Below are 20,653 nucleotides of genomic sequence, written 5' to 3'. Positions count from 1 at the left end.
CGATTCTTTAATTTGATTTGGTCCAAGATTTCAGCAGGTAGAGTCTCAATCCTTGACTTGGCCACAGAGGGTCCCACGGCGGAAGATTCAGCAGCAGAGATGGTAGTAGTGGTAATTTCTGCTGTTAGGGAGTCAATATCTTGAGGACCCTTAACACTAGAATTATCATAGACGTGCGTTTGGATATGGTCGCGGAAGGATTGCCAATTTATTTTGCGGAGGTGGATGGGGATCTGCTTTTTCAGTTAATTCCTTCGTTAATTTCTTTAATTACTAAGGAAAATAAGCACAAAATGTCGTTCGTTGAGGTTAACCGATTCGCACAGCGTCACAGCAAGTAGTGGAGACTCGCGCAGCAGCGTGTAGCATCTACAGTGAGGAAGGGTAGTAGGAGTATATTTTTGCCAAGGTCATGGACACTGAGGTATGATTCACCCGCCTTCCGCGCGCATTCGTCAGTCTGGCAGTCTCATTCAGTCAATGTGTCTATGTCGTTCTATTTAGTGTCTGTTACATTGTCACTGTGTAGTCAAATACTAAATGACATTTTAATTGTTTAATCACGCCGAACTTCTATTTAATTGTAATGCATGTGTAATTATTCTTCCTTCGATCAAAATTTTATTGCATTGTATTGAATTATTCATCATCATCATCATCATCATCATCATCATCATCATCATCATCTGTTTACCCTCCAGGTTCGGCTTTTTCCTCGGACTCAGCGAGGAATCCCACCTCTACCGCCTCAAGGGCAGTGTCCTGGAGCTTCAGACTCTTGGTCGGGGGATACAACTGGGGAGAATGACCAGTACCGCGCCCAGGCGGCCTCACCTGCTATGCTGAACAGGGGCCTTGTGGAGGGATGGGAAGATTGGAAGGGATAGACAAGGAAGAGGGAAGGAAGCGGCCGTGGCCTTAAGTTAGGTACCATCCGAGCATTCACCTGGAGGAGAAGTGGAAAACCACGGAAAACCACTTTGAGGATGGCTGAGGTGGGAATCGAACCCACCTCTACTCAGTTGACCTCCCGAGGCTGAGTGGACCCCGTTCCAGCCCTTGTACCACTTTTCAAATTTTCGTGGCAGAGCCGGGAATCGAACCCGGACCTCCGGGGGTGGCAGCTAATCACGCTAACCACTAAACCACAGAGGCGGACGTATTGAATTATTACCGCACTAAAGTTGGTAGACTCAATGTTTACGTCTCTGCCGACATTCGTTCAGAGAGCATAACAAAATATTTTGTAGATATTTTTTTCCAATTTTGATTCCACCCTCTCCCCCTACTCCTCCCACTATAGCCCTCAGACGCCGATACTTTCTGTTGTCCATAAAATTTTTGTCCGCCTCCTCCCTCACTTCTAACTCCCAATCGCCGCTACTTATTATTATTATTATTATTATTATTATTATTATTATTATTATTATTATTATTATTATTATTATTATTATTATTATTATTATTATTATTATGTCCGGCTCTATGGCTAAGTGGTTAACGTGCTGGCTTTTGGTCACAGGGCTCGCGGGTTCGATTCCCGGCAGGGTCGGGAATTTTCACCATAATTGTTTAATTCCCCTGGCACGGGGACTGGGTGTATGTGTCGTCTTCATCATCATTTCATCCCCATCACGACGCGCAGGTCGCCTACGGGTGTCAAATCAAAAGACCTGCACCTGGCGAGGCGAAGTCCTCGGACACATCCCGGCACTAAAAGCCATACACCATTTCATTTCATGTTCATGATGATGATGATGATGATTATTATTATTATTATTATTATTATTATTTTATTCGTATACTTTTCCGCTGTAGGCATTTTGTCTCTTTGTCATTAAAAAATGTCAATTTAGAGAGGGTAAAGGCGTCCTAGTAGAACGTAGGTTCGTTTCTTTGTTAGGAATTTGAAACATTTAGAAATGGGATTCCCTTCCTGGAGTGGCACATGGCCCTATAGGTCTGTTCCAAAAATGAGTACCAAGCTAATTCCCAGGACAAGGGTGGTCGGCCAAAGAACTAACCATTCTCTTCCACTTCGTGCCGAAGTAACGGACAGTGGAAGCCTCCAAGAGTCTCCTTGGCCTGTATGGTGGTAACTTTGCTTTGCTTTTTATTTAGATACAATCTTGAGCAGAGAGTTTTTCACTATGTATAATCGTATATCTGTACAGATATTCAAGAAGAGAATAAACAACAACAGAGAAAATAAATGAAATGTTAGAGGGCATTCGACCAGTGCAGGATATTGTAAATAAAAATGTGTGTGATTAAATTAATTCCATCCCCTGGTCTATGGAGTTTGGACAGCCCAGGTAGGGGACTGCCTGTAGGGGTGATGTACAGTGGGGACTTCGAGGGCCCTGGGACCGCTACGGTAGCTGTGAAGGCCCTTCAGGAACTCTGAAAAGTGGTGGCAAAAGGGGCTCTGGTTAAGACGCAGCAGGTCGTTATGCTACTTATGTTCCAAAATGGGTAAAATATAAATATGTAAATAAATTCAATGTTAATTTTAATCTTATACTAGTTGTATATTATTATCAGAAGTAATTTCACATACTGTATATGAGTTGACTATGTTTGTAAGATATTATAAGTAGAATTTTGTAAACAATATAAATTTATTAAGGATGATGTATGTGTTTAATAGAACAAATTATTAGCGTAAATTGTATAATATTGTATTCTAGGAAAATTTTCTTCGTCTCTTGTTAATTTAAAATTTAGTGCATGACAATAATGTATTTTAGTTTACCATTTGCCACCGAGGTAGACACCTCATTTGCAAATAAAGAGATTTTGATTTGATTTGATTTTGTATAGTCTCTGAATAGTGTCATTACCATGTAGAGAATAAAGAGCACTTTTAACAAAATGCTTCACATGTTAATTCCACTGTTTCTTCTAAACACGTGTTTCTTTTATAGACTAATATTCAGCAGCAAGTTCTCCAGTATGTTACCGTCGATATCTTCACCAGAAATAATTGTTCTCAGTTGTATGGAACGCAGCTTGAAAATGATAAGTTCTGCGCAAGAGGTACAGAGAATACGAACACTTGCATGGTAAGTAGATATTTTTTATTGCTATTGGTACGATAGATTCTCCATAAGTCTCATTTTCAATGGAGTAGCATCGCTGCGATATTATTTATTATTTATTTTATACCTTTGTATGTGGAGAAGTTAGGGCTCACGGCCCTCTCGTACACTTACCCAAAACATACAGTACATACTCACATAATTTGAAAGTTAATAAGACTGTATACAGTATCTAGAAACTACCTAAATTAATGGAATAAAATAGTATTCTGTCAATAATTCTGTTAATGATTAATATTATTACCTACATTATCTAACAATATCAGCCGCTTCTTCCTAAATGTCAATAATACCTACTAAATGGACAGGATCTGATGTACGAAGGCCTACTGGCATAAACGGCAACAACCTCTATTATAGAGAGAGTGGATGAGCGGGTAAATGCCCAGGATAACCTCTTTCCTTGACGTTGACCTCTATCAGTGAATAGCATAACGGTGTAGAGGGTGACAGGAAACCACTGCATTCAAGATCTTCTATCCCATGTGCAGCAAAAAGGAGGAGTTAGAGAGATTAACATTATCTTTTTTACAGATCGTGAAATCGGTCACCAGTTTCTTCAAAGTGCAACGGAAGCAGGGCCTCTCTGGTCTTCATCCCAGTAAATCCTTACAAGAGGAGTAATAGGGTTTCTGTTGGCACGTGAAATGAGAATACCACTGAAACATGGGTCTGGAAGAAGCGAAAATGTCGATGACAAAGAGAAAAGTTGATGTGATCGATGTGTGCAGAATTCGCATTATCAGGTTGGACGGCGGGAATTTCACCCTCTGGAATTTTTTTCTTGACATCTTCCTCGAGCAATACAGTATATCATATGCAAAACCACGAGGATGGCACCTAACATCCCCTCTCCCCGCCCCCACTTCCCACATTACTTAAATAAGGTGATTCATTAAAAGGTCCATATTAAGCTTTCTCCCAGTCTGCGTCTCAGGTTTCCCGTTTAAAACAATACATATTTTTCTATTTTATTTTCTTTCAACATTTGTTGTATACATTTTAATAATGTTATAAATTAGAATTGACATGCCCGTATTTAATAAGACACTAATTCACATAGCAAACAAAATTGCTACTGACGTGTTTTGCGAGTATGTCCTAGTTTCCTTAACTTACCTCTACCTTCATGTCTCACAGGTTGAAGTTCGTAATCTACAGACGCATCAGTCATTGTAAGTTGTGTCGAACATAAACATCCAACATAGACAAACACAAGATCGGCAAGCATGCACGTCTACCTGGGTAGATGCTTCCGAGTGCATAAATGTCATTTAAGTGGCATGTCTAAGGTCTGGAACAAGTACAAGAAGACAGCTAATATGAATGATAGAACTCATCAACTGTTATGAATAAATAAAACTGAAAATGAAGTGAAAAACTATTTACAGTTTTGTAACAAATTGCGGAATTTATCTCCATTAGCCTGTAAACATGTGCTGTAGTGTACCCCTTGCAACTCAGTTTGCGAATTTTCTGAGAATTTCTATACGAATAGCAGGCTAGTGTTCTTTTCTCTTCGCCAGTTATGGAAAAAAATCGTTCATAATAAACCTGCTATAGGCTACCTCTTGTTGGTTTAATTGGCACCAAATACCAAATTTGAGAGCATCGAGTGAATTCTTGTGAATTAGTCTTAGCTTTTCACTGGACCGATACATGTTCTTTTGAGCATTTACTCACCCGTTTAGGGGTTTCATACATTCGTGAACGTATATTTCAGGAAATATTCAATATATGTGCAAATATTGGAAGGATTTTCTTGATTCGTTTTGCCCGTATGTACAGTTTTATTAAGCGTTTTGTATGGTATGATAAACATTAATTTTGTATTACTTAATTGGTTATTATCGAATTTTCAGAATGTTGTTCGAATAATTTTAATAATCACAATATCCTAAAAAGTAAAGCAAAAACGTGCAATACATGTTCACTCCTCTTGAAATCAGAGATTTTTTTCTAGAGGATGAACCAACATATTATTAACAGGTACATTTATATAAATTTTAGCAACATCAAAATTATGATTTTTCTGGTGGTCTGTCGCCAATAACTCCTTCAGTCTTAGTTAAATGTTATAGTTTCGAATCATCCTCAAGAATAGCTGTTTCGAAAGAATTCTGAATTTTGTAAATGAGCCATCCAGTTTAATTACGAAATATAAGGTACCGAGCTCGATAGCTGCAGTCGCTTAAGTGCGGCCAGTATCCAGTGATCGGGAGATCGTGGGTTCGAGCCCCACTGTCGGCAGCTCTGAAGATGGTTTTCTGCGGTTTCCCATTTTCACACCAGACAAATGCCGGGGCTGTACCTTAATTAAGGCCACGGCCGCTTCCTTCCCACTCCTACGCCTTTCCTGTCCCATCGTCGCCGTAAGACCTATCTGTGTCGGTGCGACGTAAAGCAACTAGCAAAAAAAAAAAAAAAAAAAAAATCATATGAGATATAGAGGAGTGTTGTACTCGCATTATATGCAGTACTTTTCAAATAATGAAAACTGGTACAGATACTAAGGATGTCGTGATCCAAAAGAGGAAAAAGTTAAGACTTATTTAGGCTGATATACAGTATAATGCGCCTACAATGAAACCACTTCTCATCAAAATATCAATGCAGAACTCACTTGCTGAAGAAAGAGTCACTGCAATAGAGTGTTACAATGGCAGAATCTCTGCGTATTAAAATTTGTACATATCATACGCTACTTTGTGGGATCTAAATTTCAGTTCCTTGGTTGTCCACTGTGCAGTAAATTATGAGCCATTACTCTGATATACGAGTTTCCTTAACGCTTTGTTTGGGGATTGATCAGGTCATTCTTGAATTTCCTCGTGCTTTTCAGCAGTTTACCCAAGGTACCTTGGCTGACAGCAATGATTTCACCGTTTGCGTCACAGCTGTCGGAAGAGGATGGTCATGAAGTCTCCCGAACCCTCGAAGCTGAGAAAGATAGCTTTCGATAATGTCTTGATTACTTCTGTCACCATTTATTTAGGCCAGTGGCTGTAAGGAATACATGAAAGTGTGTGTTTCGTTCCTTCGCGTGCCTGCTATGTTTTGTGCAGGCTGCACTCGCATGACAAACCATACTGAAAAGTAATTTTTACGTTTCATCACATAAAATAAACACACACGGTTTCTTATATACCACAGATATGTTACTATCGTGTACTATTAGCACCTAGCTTCTGCGTGCACAGCGATTCTTATTCGAACTACTGTGGCTACTCCAACCACTACTCTTATACCTTCATATCTTCTACACAATATAAATAACATTTGTTTGAGCGCCAGTTGATTTTTTAAGAAAAACAACAAAATTCGGTAGAGCATACCTCTTATATCAATTATCTCAAGGCGTGAGGTGATAAACTCACATATCTGGCAATATACAGGGATATGGATCAGGACAATATTAAATTACTGTTGCATTTCCACAATTGAGGATTGTACGTGGAACTGGAATCACTTATTATAATTAAAATAAAACTGAGTTTGTGACTATAATTTACGTCACAATGAACAATCATTGACGTCTTTTAATTTAACAAAAGAAATATATCGTGAGATTTGCGGTACTAAGAAAAGGAAAATTTAATCTAAACAAAAAAAGCTATTGGCATGAACTTGAAGTGAGATGTGATATCGCCGCTGATTACATTCTTCTTCATGTTATGAATGCATAACATGTCTGATGCTTTAATTACCTGTTGTCTGCATACACCGCTGTTGAACTTGAAATTCTTGGGAAAACCTGTGAGCTGAAGTCGGGAGCCGTCTGCTGTTATCTTCTTATATAACAAGGAGTTGGCCTACATACCATGTACGCGTGTAGGGAGTTCCAATGTAATTACGTCCACTCAATATATTATAAGAAATTTGAAAATATTATTGAAACATCTTGTGAAGTCCATCCTCACAAGAAGATGATGTTTCTTTATCAGCATAGTACCCGTCTCTGCTCGGATACAACCACCACTTGTAGACCTCCTCGATTATTACAAGACCTCTTGAAAACACAACTCTTAGCTCTGACCATCACACTAAGACCACTTCTTCCATTTGATACATCAGACTGTTACATATGATCTCCACAATATGAACTGAATACTATGAACTGAGTAGATATGAACTGAGCGATATGATCTGAATACCTCTCCCCACCGTAGCATCAACTTATATATAACCTCGCGATGACGACTCATCTCCCTACTCACTGTTCATCCCTTCCACTTCAACATACAGTAGCTGGCGAATACTGACACTTGGTCGCAATCACGTGCCCACGCACTGATGTCATCAGTCAAGTGTTGTCTAAGCGTACCCAAGCGGCTTGAGAATGACTAAGCTGAATGCGTCACCGGAAAATCTACTTGCACAGTTAAACATAGCCTCGATTGCAAAATACTATGCCAGCTCATCCAGCCAGAGTTACAAGCCACAGCATGACAATATGAAACCAACAAATCTCACTTACTACAATACAGAATAATTACAAATAAATTTCACTTAACCTATGATTAAATACAATAATATACGTGATACCTAATTATTACAGTCTAAATGATGAGAAACAGAATATATAAAATCTAATGAATCGGGTTAATAATAATGATACTAATAATACTACTACTACTACTACTACTACTACTACTACTACTACTACTAATAATAATAATAATAATAATAATAATAATAATAATAATAATAATAATAAATACTGAATGGAATCTGTAACCCTGTTGTACGGTTACACTACCTCTACCTCATTCAGGGCAATATCAACGCGAGGGTCCTGCGTGACGTCACAGCTTTGCTTTGCTACTGCGCACCTCTCTCGTGATCCCTACCTTGTATTCTACGTACCTTGCAGTTTACCAAGGTTAGATGCCTGAACTCGCACACCGAAAAACTGTTCACAAAATATATGTTTCAGATCGTCAGTCAAATGCTTGAAACTTTTTGAGGGTTGAATTTGCTTATTTTTCTTCAATATACTTGGGGAAAATATGAACTAGGAAAATATAACACCTATGCTATAAGAATTATTTTATGTTTACATTTCTTTCTTACAATGTACTTTTCTTCGCACCGACATAGATAGGTGTTTCGGCGACCATAGGAGAGGAAAGGGCAAGGAGTGGGAAGGAAGTGACTGTGGCCCTAATTAAGGTATAACCACAGCATTTGCCTGGATTTACATTCCCAATTGGATTTATTGTAACTATAGAACTTTGAATACAAACATTACACACAAAAGTTAAAGAGAATGAAATAGTTTATTTGTGTTCCAAAGTGTCAACCAGTCAGTTATTATTAATGTTCCTTGGTACAATAAGTTTTTCAATCATGGACGACATCCAGCTTTATGACATGTTATATTACAATTTCATTCCAATAATGTGCATGTTAGTTGCCAGTGTAGATTCATTGAATATTTCGCTTGCTATACGCTCGTATACCTGCTGTCAGTTTGAAGCGATAAGTATTACAACTTAAATGATTCTTTTCAAAACAGAAGAAATAAATAATAATGTACCAGGTCATCAATAAAGATTTTGTTCTGAAAAGGAAGGAAGAAGTGTTTCTATCACATGCGATAAGCCGAGTAAGTCTTTGCATCATTAGTGCAAACTATGTCAACAAATGAAGGAGGTCAACAAATCGGAGGGCGTACATACGTAGATAAGTTTAAGGAGAGGCGGAAATCACATTGTTGGCTAACTTTTAATGCCACAGTACTTAAAATTTAGGAATTTGTAATTTATTCAGTAACGTGCAACACACGTGACTTCATACGAACATTGTGATAACGATCGGTAAAATAAACTGTTCCTAAAACCACTCGCAAAACGCTGCACGATGGACGAAGTCAACCGACGGCACTTTCTGCCTCGCAGGTCTATTAATTGCATGCCAAATAAAATCCCATTTAAGAATTCGATGAATTATACGGAATTCAGATTCAAAGTTCAAGCCACTACTCTATTACTGATGTGGAGCTCCGCTGCTACAGGTTAAGAGACCTGTGCCGCACATGTAATGAGCGAAGCGATACATGTATGATACATGCAAGCTATGCAGAATATTCGAAATACACTGACTGAGCAACTGTCATGGGATAACGGAGCACTGTTGCTCAGGTGTGTTGTCTGCGCACCACACGCCCCCTGTGCCAGCGGCAGTTGTATAGGAGACCTTGTGAGCAGTGGCTGTGCATATGACAGGTGTACCATGGAACGTCGTCGTGAGCTGACACCGTTCGAACAGGGTATGGTGGTCGGTGCCCGACGGATGGGAAATGCAATTTCGGAAGTGGTGCGGGAATTCGGCTTCACACGATCAACCGTGTCCAGGGTGTATCGTGAATGGTTGAATGCGGGTGTCACCGTCCACAACAGACGAAAGACCGGCCGTCCAGCCACCCTCGATGACCGTGACCGGCGACATCTGAGACGGATTATCAATAGTGAGAGACCGGCAACCGTGCAACAAATCACGGCTCAGTTCAACACAGGCCATGCTAGACACGTCTCCCAGTGGACAATCCGTAGGAACATGGGTTTAATGGGGGTATGGGAGCCGGCGCCGCACACGGGTGCCAATGTTAACCCAACGAGGCGCACTTGTCGCCAGTCACCAGAGATGGACACTGGAACAATGGCGTAACGTGATATGGTCGGACGAATCACGATTTCAACTGCACCATGCCGATGGGAGGCACCGTGTATGGCGCAGACCACATGAAGCGATGGATCCCGCCTGCCTCGAAGGTGTGGTCCAGGGCGCTGGTGTCTCTGTTATGGTCTGGGGTGCATTTTCCTGGTATGGAATGGGCCCCCTAGTTGTTCTGGAAGAGACTTTGAATGGTACGCGGTATGTTGAGCTGCTCGGAGACCATCTCCACCTATTTTTGGCCTTCCGGCGCCCAGACGGTTCTGCGGTGTTTCAAGATAATAACGCGCCGCCACATCGCTCCCACGTCGCCCGGGAATGGTTCCAGGAACATGTAGCGGAGGTCCAACGACTGCCATAGCCACTCAGGAGCCCCGATATGAACCCTATCGAGCATATCTGGGATGTCCTGGAACGCAGACTCCGTGCCATGGACGATGCACCCACGAACAGACCAGCATTGACGGCCGCTCTGCAAACGATTCGGTGTCAGCTGCGTCCAGAGGACTACCAGGGACTTGTCGACTCACTTCCACGGCGACTCACTGCAGTTCGCAGGGCCAGAGGAGGCCCCACACGCTATTAGTTGACTATCCCATGACATTTGCTAAGTCAGTATACCTTAGAGCCATGTTGAATTCGTCTCCGCTTTATGTCTCTAAATAGGCCATAGATTGCACACGCAGTTTGAAATTTCCTGTCAGGATACAATAAAATTGTCTATACAAGGCAGTTGCATGGCTTTGATTTCTTCGACATTCTCCATACACTACCAGCATATCCACTACCTCGTGGTTGATATATTGTTGCTGTTCCACTCAATAACAAACAACATGTAACCAGGACATGATACTGTATAGGTTTTTGGGCTCTCTGCGAAACGTAAATAATTTCACCTTATTTTCTTGACTCGGCATAAGCCCAAAAGGCTATACAGTATCATGTTTATAAGCACGGGCCGTGAAAACATCAATGGCAACATGTAACCAGGACGTTTGTCAATGATCTGTTATGAGCGAAATCATAACGTCAACTAACACCCTTTCACCCATACAAAATGCTGTAACCTCCGTTTGGAGAGTCCTAAAGGTCTCTTTTGCTTCTGATATAGTGTCCGGAATTGAAGTTTTCACTCCTTAAGCCTTAATTTGTCAGCTGTAATTTGGGAGACAGTGGGTTCGAACTCCACTATAGGCAGACTTGAAGGTGGTTTTCCGTGGTTTCCCATTTTCTCACCAGGAAAATGCTGGGGCTGTGGCGCTTCCTTCCCACTCCTAGCCCTTTCCTATCCCATCGTCGCCATAAGATCTATCTGTTTCGGTGCGACGTAAATCAAATTGTAATGAACAAAAACAAAATAACGCGTTAAGAATAAACAGAGAAACTATGAGATTGTATTTGGAGCAATAAAGACCTCATTGAGTGTGTGCGAGCATGTGTCGCCATCTAGCCATTCTGATGTTTTAATTCAGATATTATTTTGCAAACAAAGTGGCAGAGGTTCCATGTTGCAGGAAAGGACTGTGCCAGCTTTTTACCAACTCTACCCAGAGGATTGCTTTCTCCAGCGGGACGGTGCACAGCCACATCACCAATGAGGCGTACGGACTAGTGTTGGCTGCTGAGTGTGTGTCAAGAGAAGCAGTGTATCGATTCATTCAACTGTCCGAGAAAATCGAATCGCAGCAACGGCTACCTCTCAGCACACGATTCAGCTGACTCGCAGCAGACAGTGCTGAGTGGAGCACTCGCGTATCAGTGGGACAGAAAAAAACACACACACACACACACGGTTCATTATCGGAAGACTGGAACTTCCGCTGCGAGCGAGACGAACTATGGTTCACTGAAAGAATCGTGCACTAGAACGGATTCTTGCTCAGCTCATTTGAAAACAATACCCACTTACATTTACTATCCTTTTTACGGGGAGGTTTAAATAATAGTTGGATGTATTTGCAGTGTTAAAAAGATAGTCAAAACATAATTCCAAAGTAGCTAGTAAGTAGGTAGCCTATTAGGCTATTATACAGTATTTATTAGTTTAATTAAAGTACTGTATCATAACTTAGATGACATTCGACAATTAATTCAACTCTGCTCTTTAGTCTACCCTGTGACTATGAGTCATGCTGATGTCTCATCATTGCACAAGACTTTAATAATCGAATCACGAGATCACCGGTGTACATGGGCAGTAAGTAAGTGAGACGACTGAAGTAATAACTAAAAGGGTGTTGAATAAGAAAATCACGAATATAGTGAAATTTTTAAGTTCTTTGAAATAATTTAAGTCTAGGCAAACAATTGATAGGGAATTTTTTTAGGCAATCCTTTACATACATCTTTATCCCTAATATGGGACCCACCGGCTCTTCTCGCAAACTCTTCTAAAAAGGATGATACTACGCCTTGGAAATCTGCTTTACACAATTTATACTAGACGCGACGAACATATCAATCTGTCTGTGATAAAAAGCATTGAACAAGTTTTAAACTTTCTGATTTAATGTTGCTCAGAAATTGACCCCCATCCCCCAGAGCTCCGCTTCACAAAATATCTCTGATACCGAGATCGATAGCTGCAGTCGCTTAATTGCGGCCAGTATCCTGTAATCGGGAGATAGTGGGTTCGAGCCCCACTTTCGGCAGCCCTGAAGATGGTTTTCCGTGGTTTCCCATTTTCACACCAGGCAAATGCCGGGGCTGTACCTTAATTAAGGCCATGGCCGCTTCCTTCCAATTCCTAGGCCTTTCCTATCCGATCGTCGCCGTAAGACATATCTGTGTCGGTGCGACGTAAAGCAAATAGCAAAATATCTCTCATAAATTACCGATATGTCTTGTTTGGATATGACCTAACGAAGTTAACTTCTTTTCATCTCCTGTAAATGTGTTTCTACAAAGTATTCATAATCCACCAGACATAAAAAGAAACACATTTTCAAGCTAAAATGGCATGTTTAGCATATTGTTCATTCTTCATGTGTTAGCGCCATTCCTTTCTCTCTCTCTCTTGCAGGTTATTACGTCCTCTCTCCCAAGTCTATGATCAAATATGTAATGGGAGTTACCTTTTTATATCTTCCCAACCATATAATTATTACATTTTTTGAAAATTTTTATTGAAAATCATCCTCCCTTTCCCCTTCGAGTACTTGAATCACCATTACGCCCCCTCTCTTCATTGTTACTGAAATTCTATTGACAAAATTGACAAATTAATTACGTTTAATAACAATGTTCAGAGTTGGATATCATTCCTTAATTCCACATTGCCCGGTAATACCTCAACATCTCAATCGTAAAATGTATGGCTAAAAAACGAAATAAGATTCGCTTATACAAAATCAACAAAGAAATGTTATACATACATAATACATACATACATACATACATACATACATTATCATTATAGACTGTTATGCCTTTCAGCGTTCAGTCTGCAAGCCTCTGAGAATTTACTAAACGTCGCCACAATCCTCGATTTCCAACTAGTGTTGTGGCCTCATTTAGTTCTATACCTCTTATCTTTAAATCGTTAGAAACAGAGTCTAACCATCGTCGTCTTGGTCTCCCTCTACTTCTCTTACCCTCCATAACAGAGTCCATTATTCTCCTAGGTAACCTATCCTCCTCCATTCGCCTCACATGACCCCACCCCCGAAGCCGGTTTATGCGTACAGCTTCATCCATCGAGTTCATTCCTAAATTGGCCTTTATCTCCTCATTCCGAGTTCCCTCCTGCCATTGTTCCCACCTGTTTGTACCAGCAATCATTCTTGCTACTTTCATGTCTGTTACTTCTAACTTATGAATAAGATATCCTGAGTCCACCCAGCTTTCGCTCCCATAAAGCAAAGTTGGTCTGAAAACACACCGATGTAAAGATAGTTTCGTCTGGGAGCTGACTTCCTTCTTACAGAATACTGCTGATCGCAACTGCGAGCTCACTGCATTAGCTTTACTACACCTTGATTCAATCTCACTTACTATATTACCATCCTGGGAAAACACACAACCTAAATACTTGAAATTATCGACCTGTTCTAGCTTTGTATCACCAATCTGACATTCAATTCTGTTGGATTTCTTACCTACTGACATCAATTTAGTCTTCGAGAGGCTAATTTTCATACCATACTCATTGCACCTATTTTCAAGTTCCAAGATGTTAGACTGCAGGCTTTCGGCACAGTCTGCCATTAAGACCAAGTCGTCAGCATAGGCCAGGCTGCTTACTGCATTTTCACCTAACTGAATCCCTCCCTGCCATTTTATACCTTTCAGCAGATGATCCATGTAAACTACAAACAGCAAAGGTGAAAGATTACAGCCTTGTCTAACTCCTGTAAGTACCCTGAACCAAGAACTCATTCTACCATCAATTCTCACTGAAGCCCAATTGTCAACATAAATGCCTTTGATTGATTTTAATAATCTACCTTTAATTCCATAGTCCCCCAGTATAGCGAACATCTTTTCCCTCGGTACCCTGTCATATGCTTTCTCTAGATCTATGAAACATAAACACAACTGCCTATTCCTCTCGTAGCATTTTTCAATTACCTGGCGCATACTGAAAATCTGATCCTGACAGCCTCTCTGTGGTCTGAAACCACACTGGTTTTCATCCAACTTCCTCTCAACGACTGATCGCACCCTCCCTTCCAAGATGCCTGTGAATACTTTGCCTGGTATACTAATCAATGAGATACCTCGATAGTTGTTGCAATCCTTCCTGTTCCCTTGCTTATAGATAGGTGCAATTACTGCTTTTGTCCAATCTGAAGGTACCTTACCAACACTCCACGCTAATTTGACTACTTTATGAAGCCATTTCATCCCTGCCTTCCCACTATACTTCACCATTTCAGGTCTAATTTCATCTATTCCTGCTGCCTTATGACAATGAAGTTTATTTACTATCCTTTCCACTTCCTCAAGCATAATTTCACCAACATCATTTTCCTCCTCCCCATGAGCTTGACTGTTTGCAACACCACCATGATGATTTCCTTTTACATTGAGAAGATGTTCAAAATATTCCCTCCACCTGTCCAGTGATTCCCTGGGATCTGTTATGAGTTCACCTGAATTACTCAAAACACTGTTCATTTCCTTTTTCCCTCCCTTCCTAAGATTTTTTATTACTGTCCAGAAAGGTTTCCCTGCTGCTTGACCTAGCCTTTCCAGGTTATTACCAAAATCTTCCCATGACTTCTTTTTGGATTCAACAACTATTTGTTTAGCTCTGTTTCTTTCATCTACGTACAAATCCCTGTCTGCCTCGGCCCTTGTTTGGAGCCATTTCTGATAAGCCTTCTTTTTACGTTTACAGGCTGCTCTCACTTCATCATTCCACCAAGATGTTCGCCTTTTCCCATCTTTACACACAGTTGTTCCTAGGCATTCCCTTGCTGTTTCTACTACAGCATCCCTGTATGCCACCCATTCACTTTCTATAACCTGAACCTGCTTACTGTCTACTGTTCGAAACTTCTCACTAATCATATCCATGTACTTCTGTCTAATTTCCTCATCCTGGAGATTTTCTACCTTTATTCGTTTGCAGACAGATTTCACTTTCTCTACCCTAGGCCTAGAGATAGTTCACTACAGATCAGATAATGGTCTGTATCATCGAAAAATCCCCGAAAAACTCGCACATTCCTAAAAGATTTCCTGAATTCAAAGTGTGTTAAGATATAGTCTATTATGGATCTGGTACCCCTAGCCTCCCATGTGAAGCGGTGAATAGCCTTATGCTTGAAGAATGTATTCGTAACAGCTAAACCCATACTAGCACAGAAGTCCAGCAAACGCTTCCCATTCCCATTAGCTTCCATATCTTTCCCACATTTACCAATCACCCTTTCGTATCCTTCAGTTCTATTTCCAACTCTCGCATTGAAATCGCCCATTAGCACTATTCTATCCTTGCTGTTGACCCTGACCACGATGTCACTCAATGCTTCATAAAACTTGTCAACTTCATCCTCATCTGCACCCTCACATGGTGAATACACGGACACAATTCTTGTCCTAATTCCTCCCACTGACAAATCTACCCACATCATTCGCTCACTTACGTGCCTAACAGAAACTCTGTTGCGTGCAATGGTATTCCTGATAAAGAGCCCTACCCCAGACTCTGCCCTTCCCTTTCTAACACCCGTCAAGTACACTTTATACTCTCCTATCTCTTCCTCCTTATCTCTCCTTACCCGAATATCACTTACTCCTAGCACATCCAGATGCATCCTCTCTGCTGACTCAGCAAGTTCTACCTTCTTTCTTCCATAAGCCCCATTAATATTGATAGCTCCCCATCGAATTCCATTTCGTTCGCCAAGTTGTTTCCAAGGAGTCCCTCGCCTGTCAAATGGGAGTGGGACTCCATTACTCCCATAGGTCCGAGGCTTGCTTAAAGTGTTCTGAGCTCGGTAAATTCATGAAGCAGGATGCTGCCCTACTTGCACATAGTCCAAGTGAGGATCTCTCCTCTAACGGGTTATGGACCACCGGTGAATTGTGTAGTCCTAGCCGCCTGAGCACAAGGAGGGCCACGACTCAGAATATGTCCGAGATGCCCACTCCCATTCCATAGCAACTGGTATCCCGACTCTCAGGACCACTTACTAGGCCACTCAGCCGTTGCCCATGGTTCACGAACTAGGACGTGACTACAGTAACCCACAAACATGAACCATGTTATGGCTTCACTTAAATGATACAAGAAATAAGTTCGCAGCTGTTGCTGCGACAAGCCACCAGTACATCTCTAAATATACACTATGCGTGTAATTTAATAGAATCTGATGATTTTCTTTCAAAAATGAGACATGTCATTCTATTTTAATTAAGTTGTTTCTTTCTTAATCTGTTTACCCTTCAGGGTTGGTTTCTCCTTCGGTCTCAGCGAGGGATCCCAACTCTACCGCCTCAAGGGCAGTGTCCTGGAGCTTCAGACATCGGGTTGGGAGATACAACTGGGGAGAATGACCAGTACTTCGCCCAGACGGCTTCACTTGCAATGCTGAGCAGGGGCCTTGCGGGAGGATGGGAAGATTGAAAGGGATAGACAAGGAAGAGGGAAGGAAGCGGTCGTGGCCTTAGTTAGGTACCATCCCGGCATTTGCCTGGAGGAGAAGTGGGAAACCACGGTAAACCACTTTCAGGATGGCTGAGGTGGGAATCAGAACCCACCTCTACTCAGTTGACCTCCCGAGGCTGAGTGGATCCCGTTCCAGCCCTCGTACCACTTTTCAAAATTCATGGCAGAGCCGGGAATCGAACCCTGGCCTCCGGGGGTGGCAGCTAATCAGACTAACCATTACACCCCACAGGCGGACAAGTTGTTTCTTTCCAAATATAATACTCTTATCATATGCTTTATTTTTCGGATAGTCTATACATTTCTTCTTCTTCTACTACTACTATCGCTTTCCCACTCCTGTGCCGTACCGGTGTGAACTGCATTGCACATGCGAATGTGTCCCTGTTTTACGCCCGTATGTCCTTCCCGACGCCAATCCTACGTTGAGGGATGTAATCACTAGTGCGTGTTTCCGTGGTGGTTGGTAGTGTGGCGTGTCGTCTGAATATGAGGAAGAAAGTGTTGGGATAGACGCAAACTCCCAGTCCCCAAGCCAGAAGTATTAATCAAAAGCGCTTAAAATCCCAGGCCTAGCCGGGAATCGAACCCAGGACCCTCTGACAGCACGCTGACCATTAAGCCAAGGTTTCGAACAGGTAGTTTATAAATTTATTACTCAAAATTAGTTTCGACTGACTGAAGAACTTCTTCTTCTTCTTCTTCTTAATCTGTTTATCCTCCAGGGTCGGTTTTTCCCTCGGACTAAGCGAGGGATCCCACCTCTACCGCCTCAAGGGCAGTGTCCTGGAGTTTCAGACTTTGGGTCGGGGGATACAACTGGGGAGAATGACCAGTACCTCGCCCCGGCGGCCTCACCTGCTATACTGAACAGGGGCCTTGTGGAGGGATGGGGCGATTGGATGGGAAGCGCCGTGGCCTTAGGTACCATCCCGGCATTCGCCTGGAGGAGAAGTGGGAAACCACGGAAAACCACTTCCAGGATGGCTGAGGTGGGAATCGAACCCACCTCTACTCAATTGACCTCCCGAGGCTGAGTGGACCCCGTTCCAGCCCTCGTACCACTTTTCAAATTTCGTGGCAGAGCCGGGAATCGAACCCGAACCTCCGGGGGTGGCAGCTAATCACGCTAACCACTACACCACAGAGGCGGACACTGAAGAACTTAACAGTTATAAATTAACTGACAAGGGGGCATTCCCTACTCGTCACCATTGATTTCGCTCAAATTTATAGAACATGGAGGGCTTGGCTAGAAATGAAAGTACCCAAAGTGGGAACTCCAGATAGCCAAGCGTATAGAAAATAAAAATAAAGACAATAATGTTGACGCGGCTCTCGCAACAATGGTCGTGGGTTCGACTCGCCGTGTGGAGAATGTTTTTCTTTCAATTTTTATATTATTCATTTATTTTAATTTAATTTATTTGTATGGAAAAGGCATATAGGCCGTCATTCTTTTAATGAGCGCACAATTGTAGAAAATTTGGAGTTGCGAACTTTTCCGACGTGTTCAAACATTTTTTTCCCCCTCCTTTATTGGCTATCTCCCCTCCTTGGGGGAATATGCCATAAACGTGAATGGTCGTTTCGCTGTAATATTCGTTTTCACCTGACAAGTGAAGATTGCTCCTGGCGGTTGCACACAAACAATAGATTCCTGGCGCAGGTAGGAACTAGTCTGACAATTAAATCCCAATTTTTTACCTTTTATATGCCTGTTGCGTATAAATCTTTTTTCTTTCTTTCTTTCTTTCTTTCTTTCTTTCTTAATCTGTTTATTGTCCAGGGTTGGCTTTTCCCTCGGACTTAGCGAGGGATCCCACCTCTACCGCCTCAAGGGCAGTGTCCTGGAGCTTCAGACATCGGATCGGGGGATACAACTGGGGAGATTGATCAGTACCTCGCCCAGGCGGCCTCACCTGCTATACTGAACAGGGGCCTTGGTGGGGGATGGGAAGATTGGAAGGGATAGACAAGGAAGAGGGAAGGAAGTGGCCGTGGCCTTAAGTTAGGTACCATCCCGGCATTTGCCTGGAAGCGAAGTGGGAAACCACGGAAAATCACTTCCAGGATGTCTGAGGTGGGAATCGAACCCACCTCTACTCAGTTGACCTCCCGAGGCTGAGTGGACCCCGTTCCAGCCCTCGTACCACTTTTTCAAATTTCGTGGCAAAGCCGGGAATCGAACCCGGACCTCCGGGGGTGGCAGCTAATCACACTAACCACTACACCACAGAGGCGGACTGCGTATAAATAAATAAATAAATAAATAAAATGAATTATTCACTTCTTTGCTTAATTGTAAAATAACCGAGCTCGATAGCTGCAGTCGCTTAAGTGCGGCCAGTATCCAGTAATCGGGAGATCGTGGGTTCGAGCCCCACTGTCGGCAGCCCTGAAGATGGTTTTCCGTGGTTTCCCATTTTCACACCAGGCAAATGCCGGGGCTGTACCTTAATTAAGGCCACGGCCGCATCCTTCCACTTCCTAGGCAGTTCCCATCCCATCGTCGCCATAAGACCTACCTGTGTCGGTGCGACGTAAAGCAAAAAAAAAAAAATTAAAAAATAAATAAATAAATAATATAAAAGTTGACAGAAAGTACCAGTCTCCACACGGGGAGTTGAACCCACGACCATCGAATTACCAGTCCGAGCTCTTACCGCTACGCCAACAACTGCTCGGCGTGCGCACCAACGTGCTTATACGGTGCGAGAGCTGCGTCAACATTATTATTTTTATTTTCTATACGCTTGGCCATCTGGAGTTCCCACTTCGGATAGGCCTACTTTCATTTCTAGCCAAGCCCTACATGTTCTACAAATTTGATTGAAATCGGTGGTGACGAGTAGGGAATGCCCCCTTGTGAGTCGGAACTGAAAAGAGATGGCTTCAGATATTATAAAATATTCTAGGTATTACTTCACATCTTTTGTTCGCCATCAAACATCGTTCATCTTCTCGGGACGTCCCCTCGTAGTAGACACATAGGACTGCCTGTGATATTTCAATTATCTGCCTTTCTTTCGGCTTGGACCAACAAAACGATATCCTGTGGATTTTTTGGGGGCAGCTGGCGGATCATGAAACGGACTCACCTTACCTCCGACAAATTCCGTCAAAACAGATAATTAATTTTAACCGGCACTGCATCCGATTGCTTTCTTAAAGTACGTTTTCCTACAAGTGACTCCAGCGATAATCACTCCGCGATAGTCTCTTAGTGATCTCCTCTTCTGAGTTTTTCCTACACCGATGATCGTTAGAGTCACTAGCGTAGATCGTTGAGCGGCCGTAGACGCCTGCTCCAGAAGCAGTAATAATCGCAGCCGCTAGCGCTTCTTTGTGAATTGAGCACGTTCTCATTTCCCCAGTTGCAGAGTGCAAAAAGCGTTGGAAGAACATCAAGGTTGCGTATGGCCGAAAAGAAGACACCAAGAGGTTCTGAGGTTGAACGTGAGAAGATAATATATTAAATGGATAACAATTAGCAGAGAAACTGCCATTCCTTCAGTCTGCAGGTAATTAATGGAAGAGTATCTCATTCCCTATTTACTCAGAGTATACAGCTACAGAAGACATCAGAGAAGAGGAAACGGGAACAGATGTTCCCCAAATTGCAGATTTTGTTGAGCCGAATAATAACGAGAGTACGCCTACTACCACAGTGTATATTCTATTTCGCCACTTTCATCTGTTTACTCACATCCTGAAACCTTAGATAAGCTGGTAAAGAAAGCAGTAAGTTCCACAACAA

General features: G+C 42.1%; 1 protein-coding gene across 4 annotated transcripts in view; it reads left to right on the top strand.

Annotated features, from left to right (window-relative positions):
- LOC136864544 (trypsin eta) overlaps nt 1–20,653 on the top strand; it is a 243,539-nt gene that overhangs the window by 214,764 nt on the left and 8,122 nt on the right. For 3 of the 4 annotated variants that reach the window (XM_067141682.2, XM_067141672.2, XM_067141662.2), the window contains one exon: nt 2,928–3,065. The exons of the other annotated variant lie outside the window; for it this stretch is intronic. In XM_067141682.2, coding sequence (XP_066997783.2) covers nt 2,928–3,065 — 138 coding nt within the window. The remainder of the gene's footprint in view (nt 1–2,927; nt 3,066–20,653) is intronic. 4 annotated transcript variants of the gene reach the window in all.

Source organism: Anabrus simplex, chromosome 1 (genome assembly GCF_040414725.1).
Source record: "Anabrus simplex isolate iqAnaSimp1 chromosome 1, ASM4041472v1, whole genome shotgun sequence".
NCBI classification, from domain to species: domain Eukaryota; kingdom Metazoa; phylum Arthropoda; class Insecta; order Orthoptera; family Tettigoniidae; genus Anabrus; species Anabrus simplex.
The sequence above is the reverse complement of the archived record's forward strand: the minus strand, read 5'-3'. Positions and strand labels throughout refer to the sequence as shown.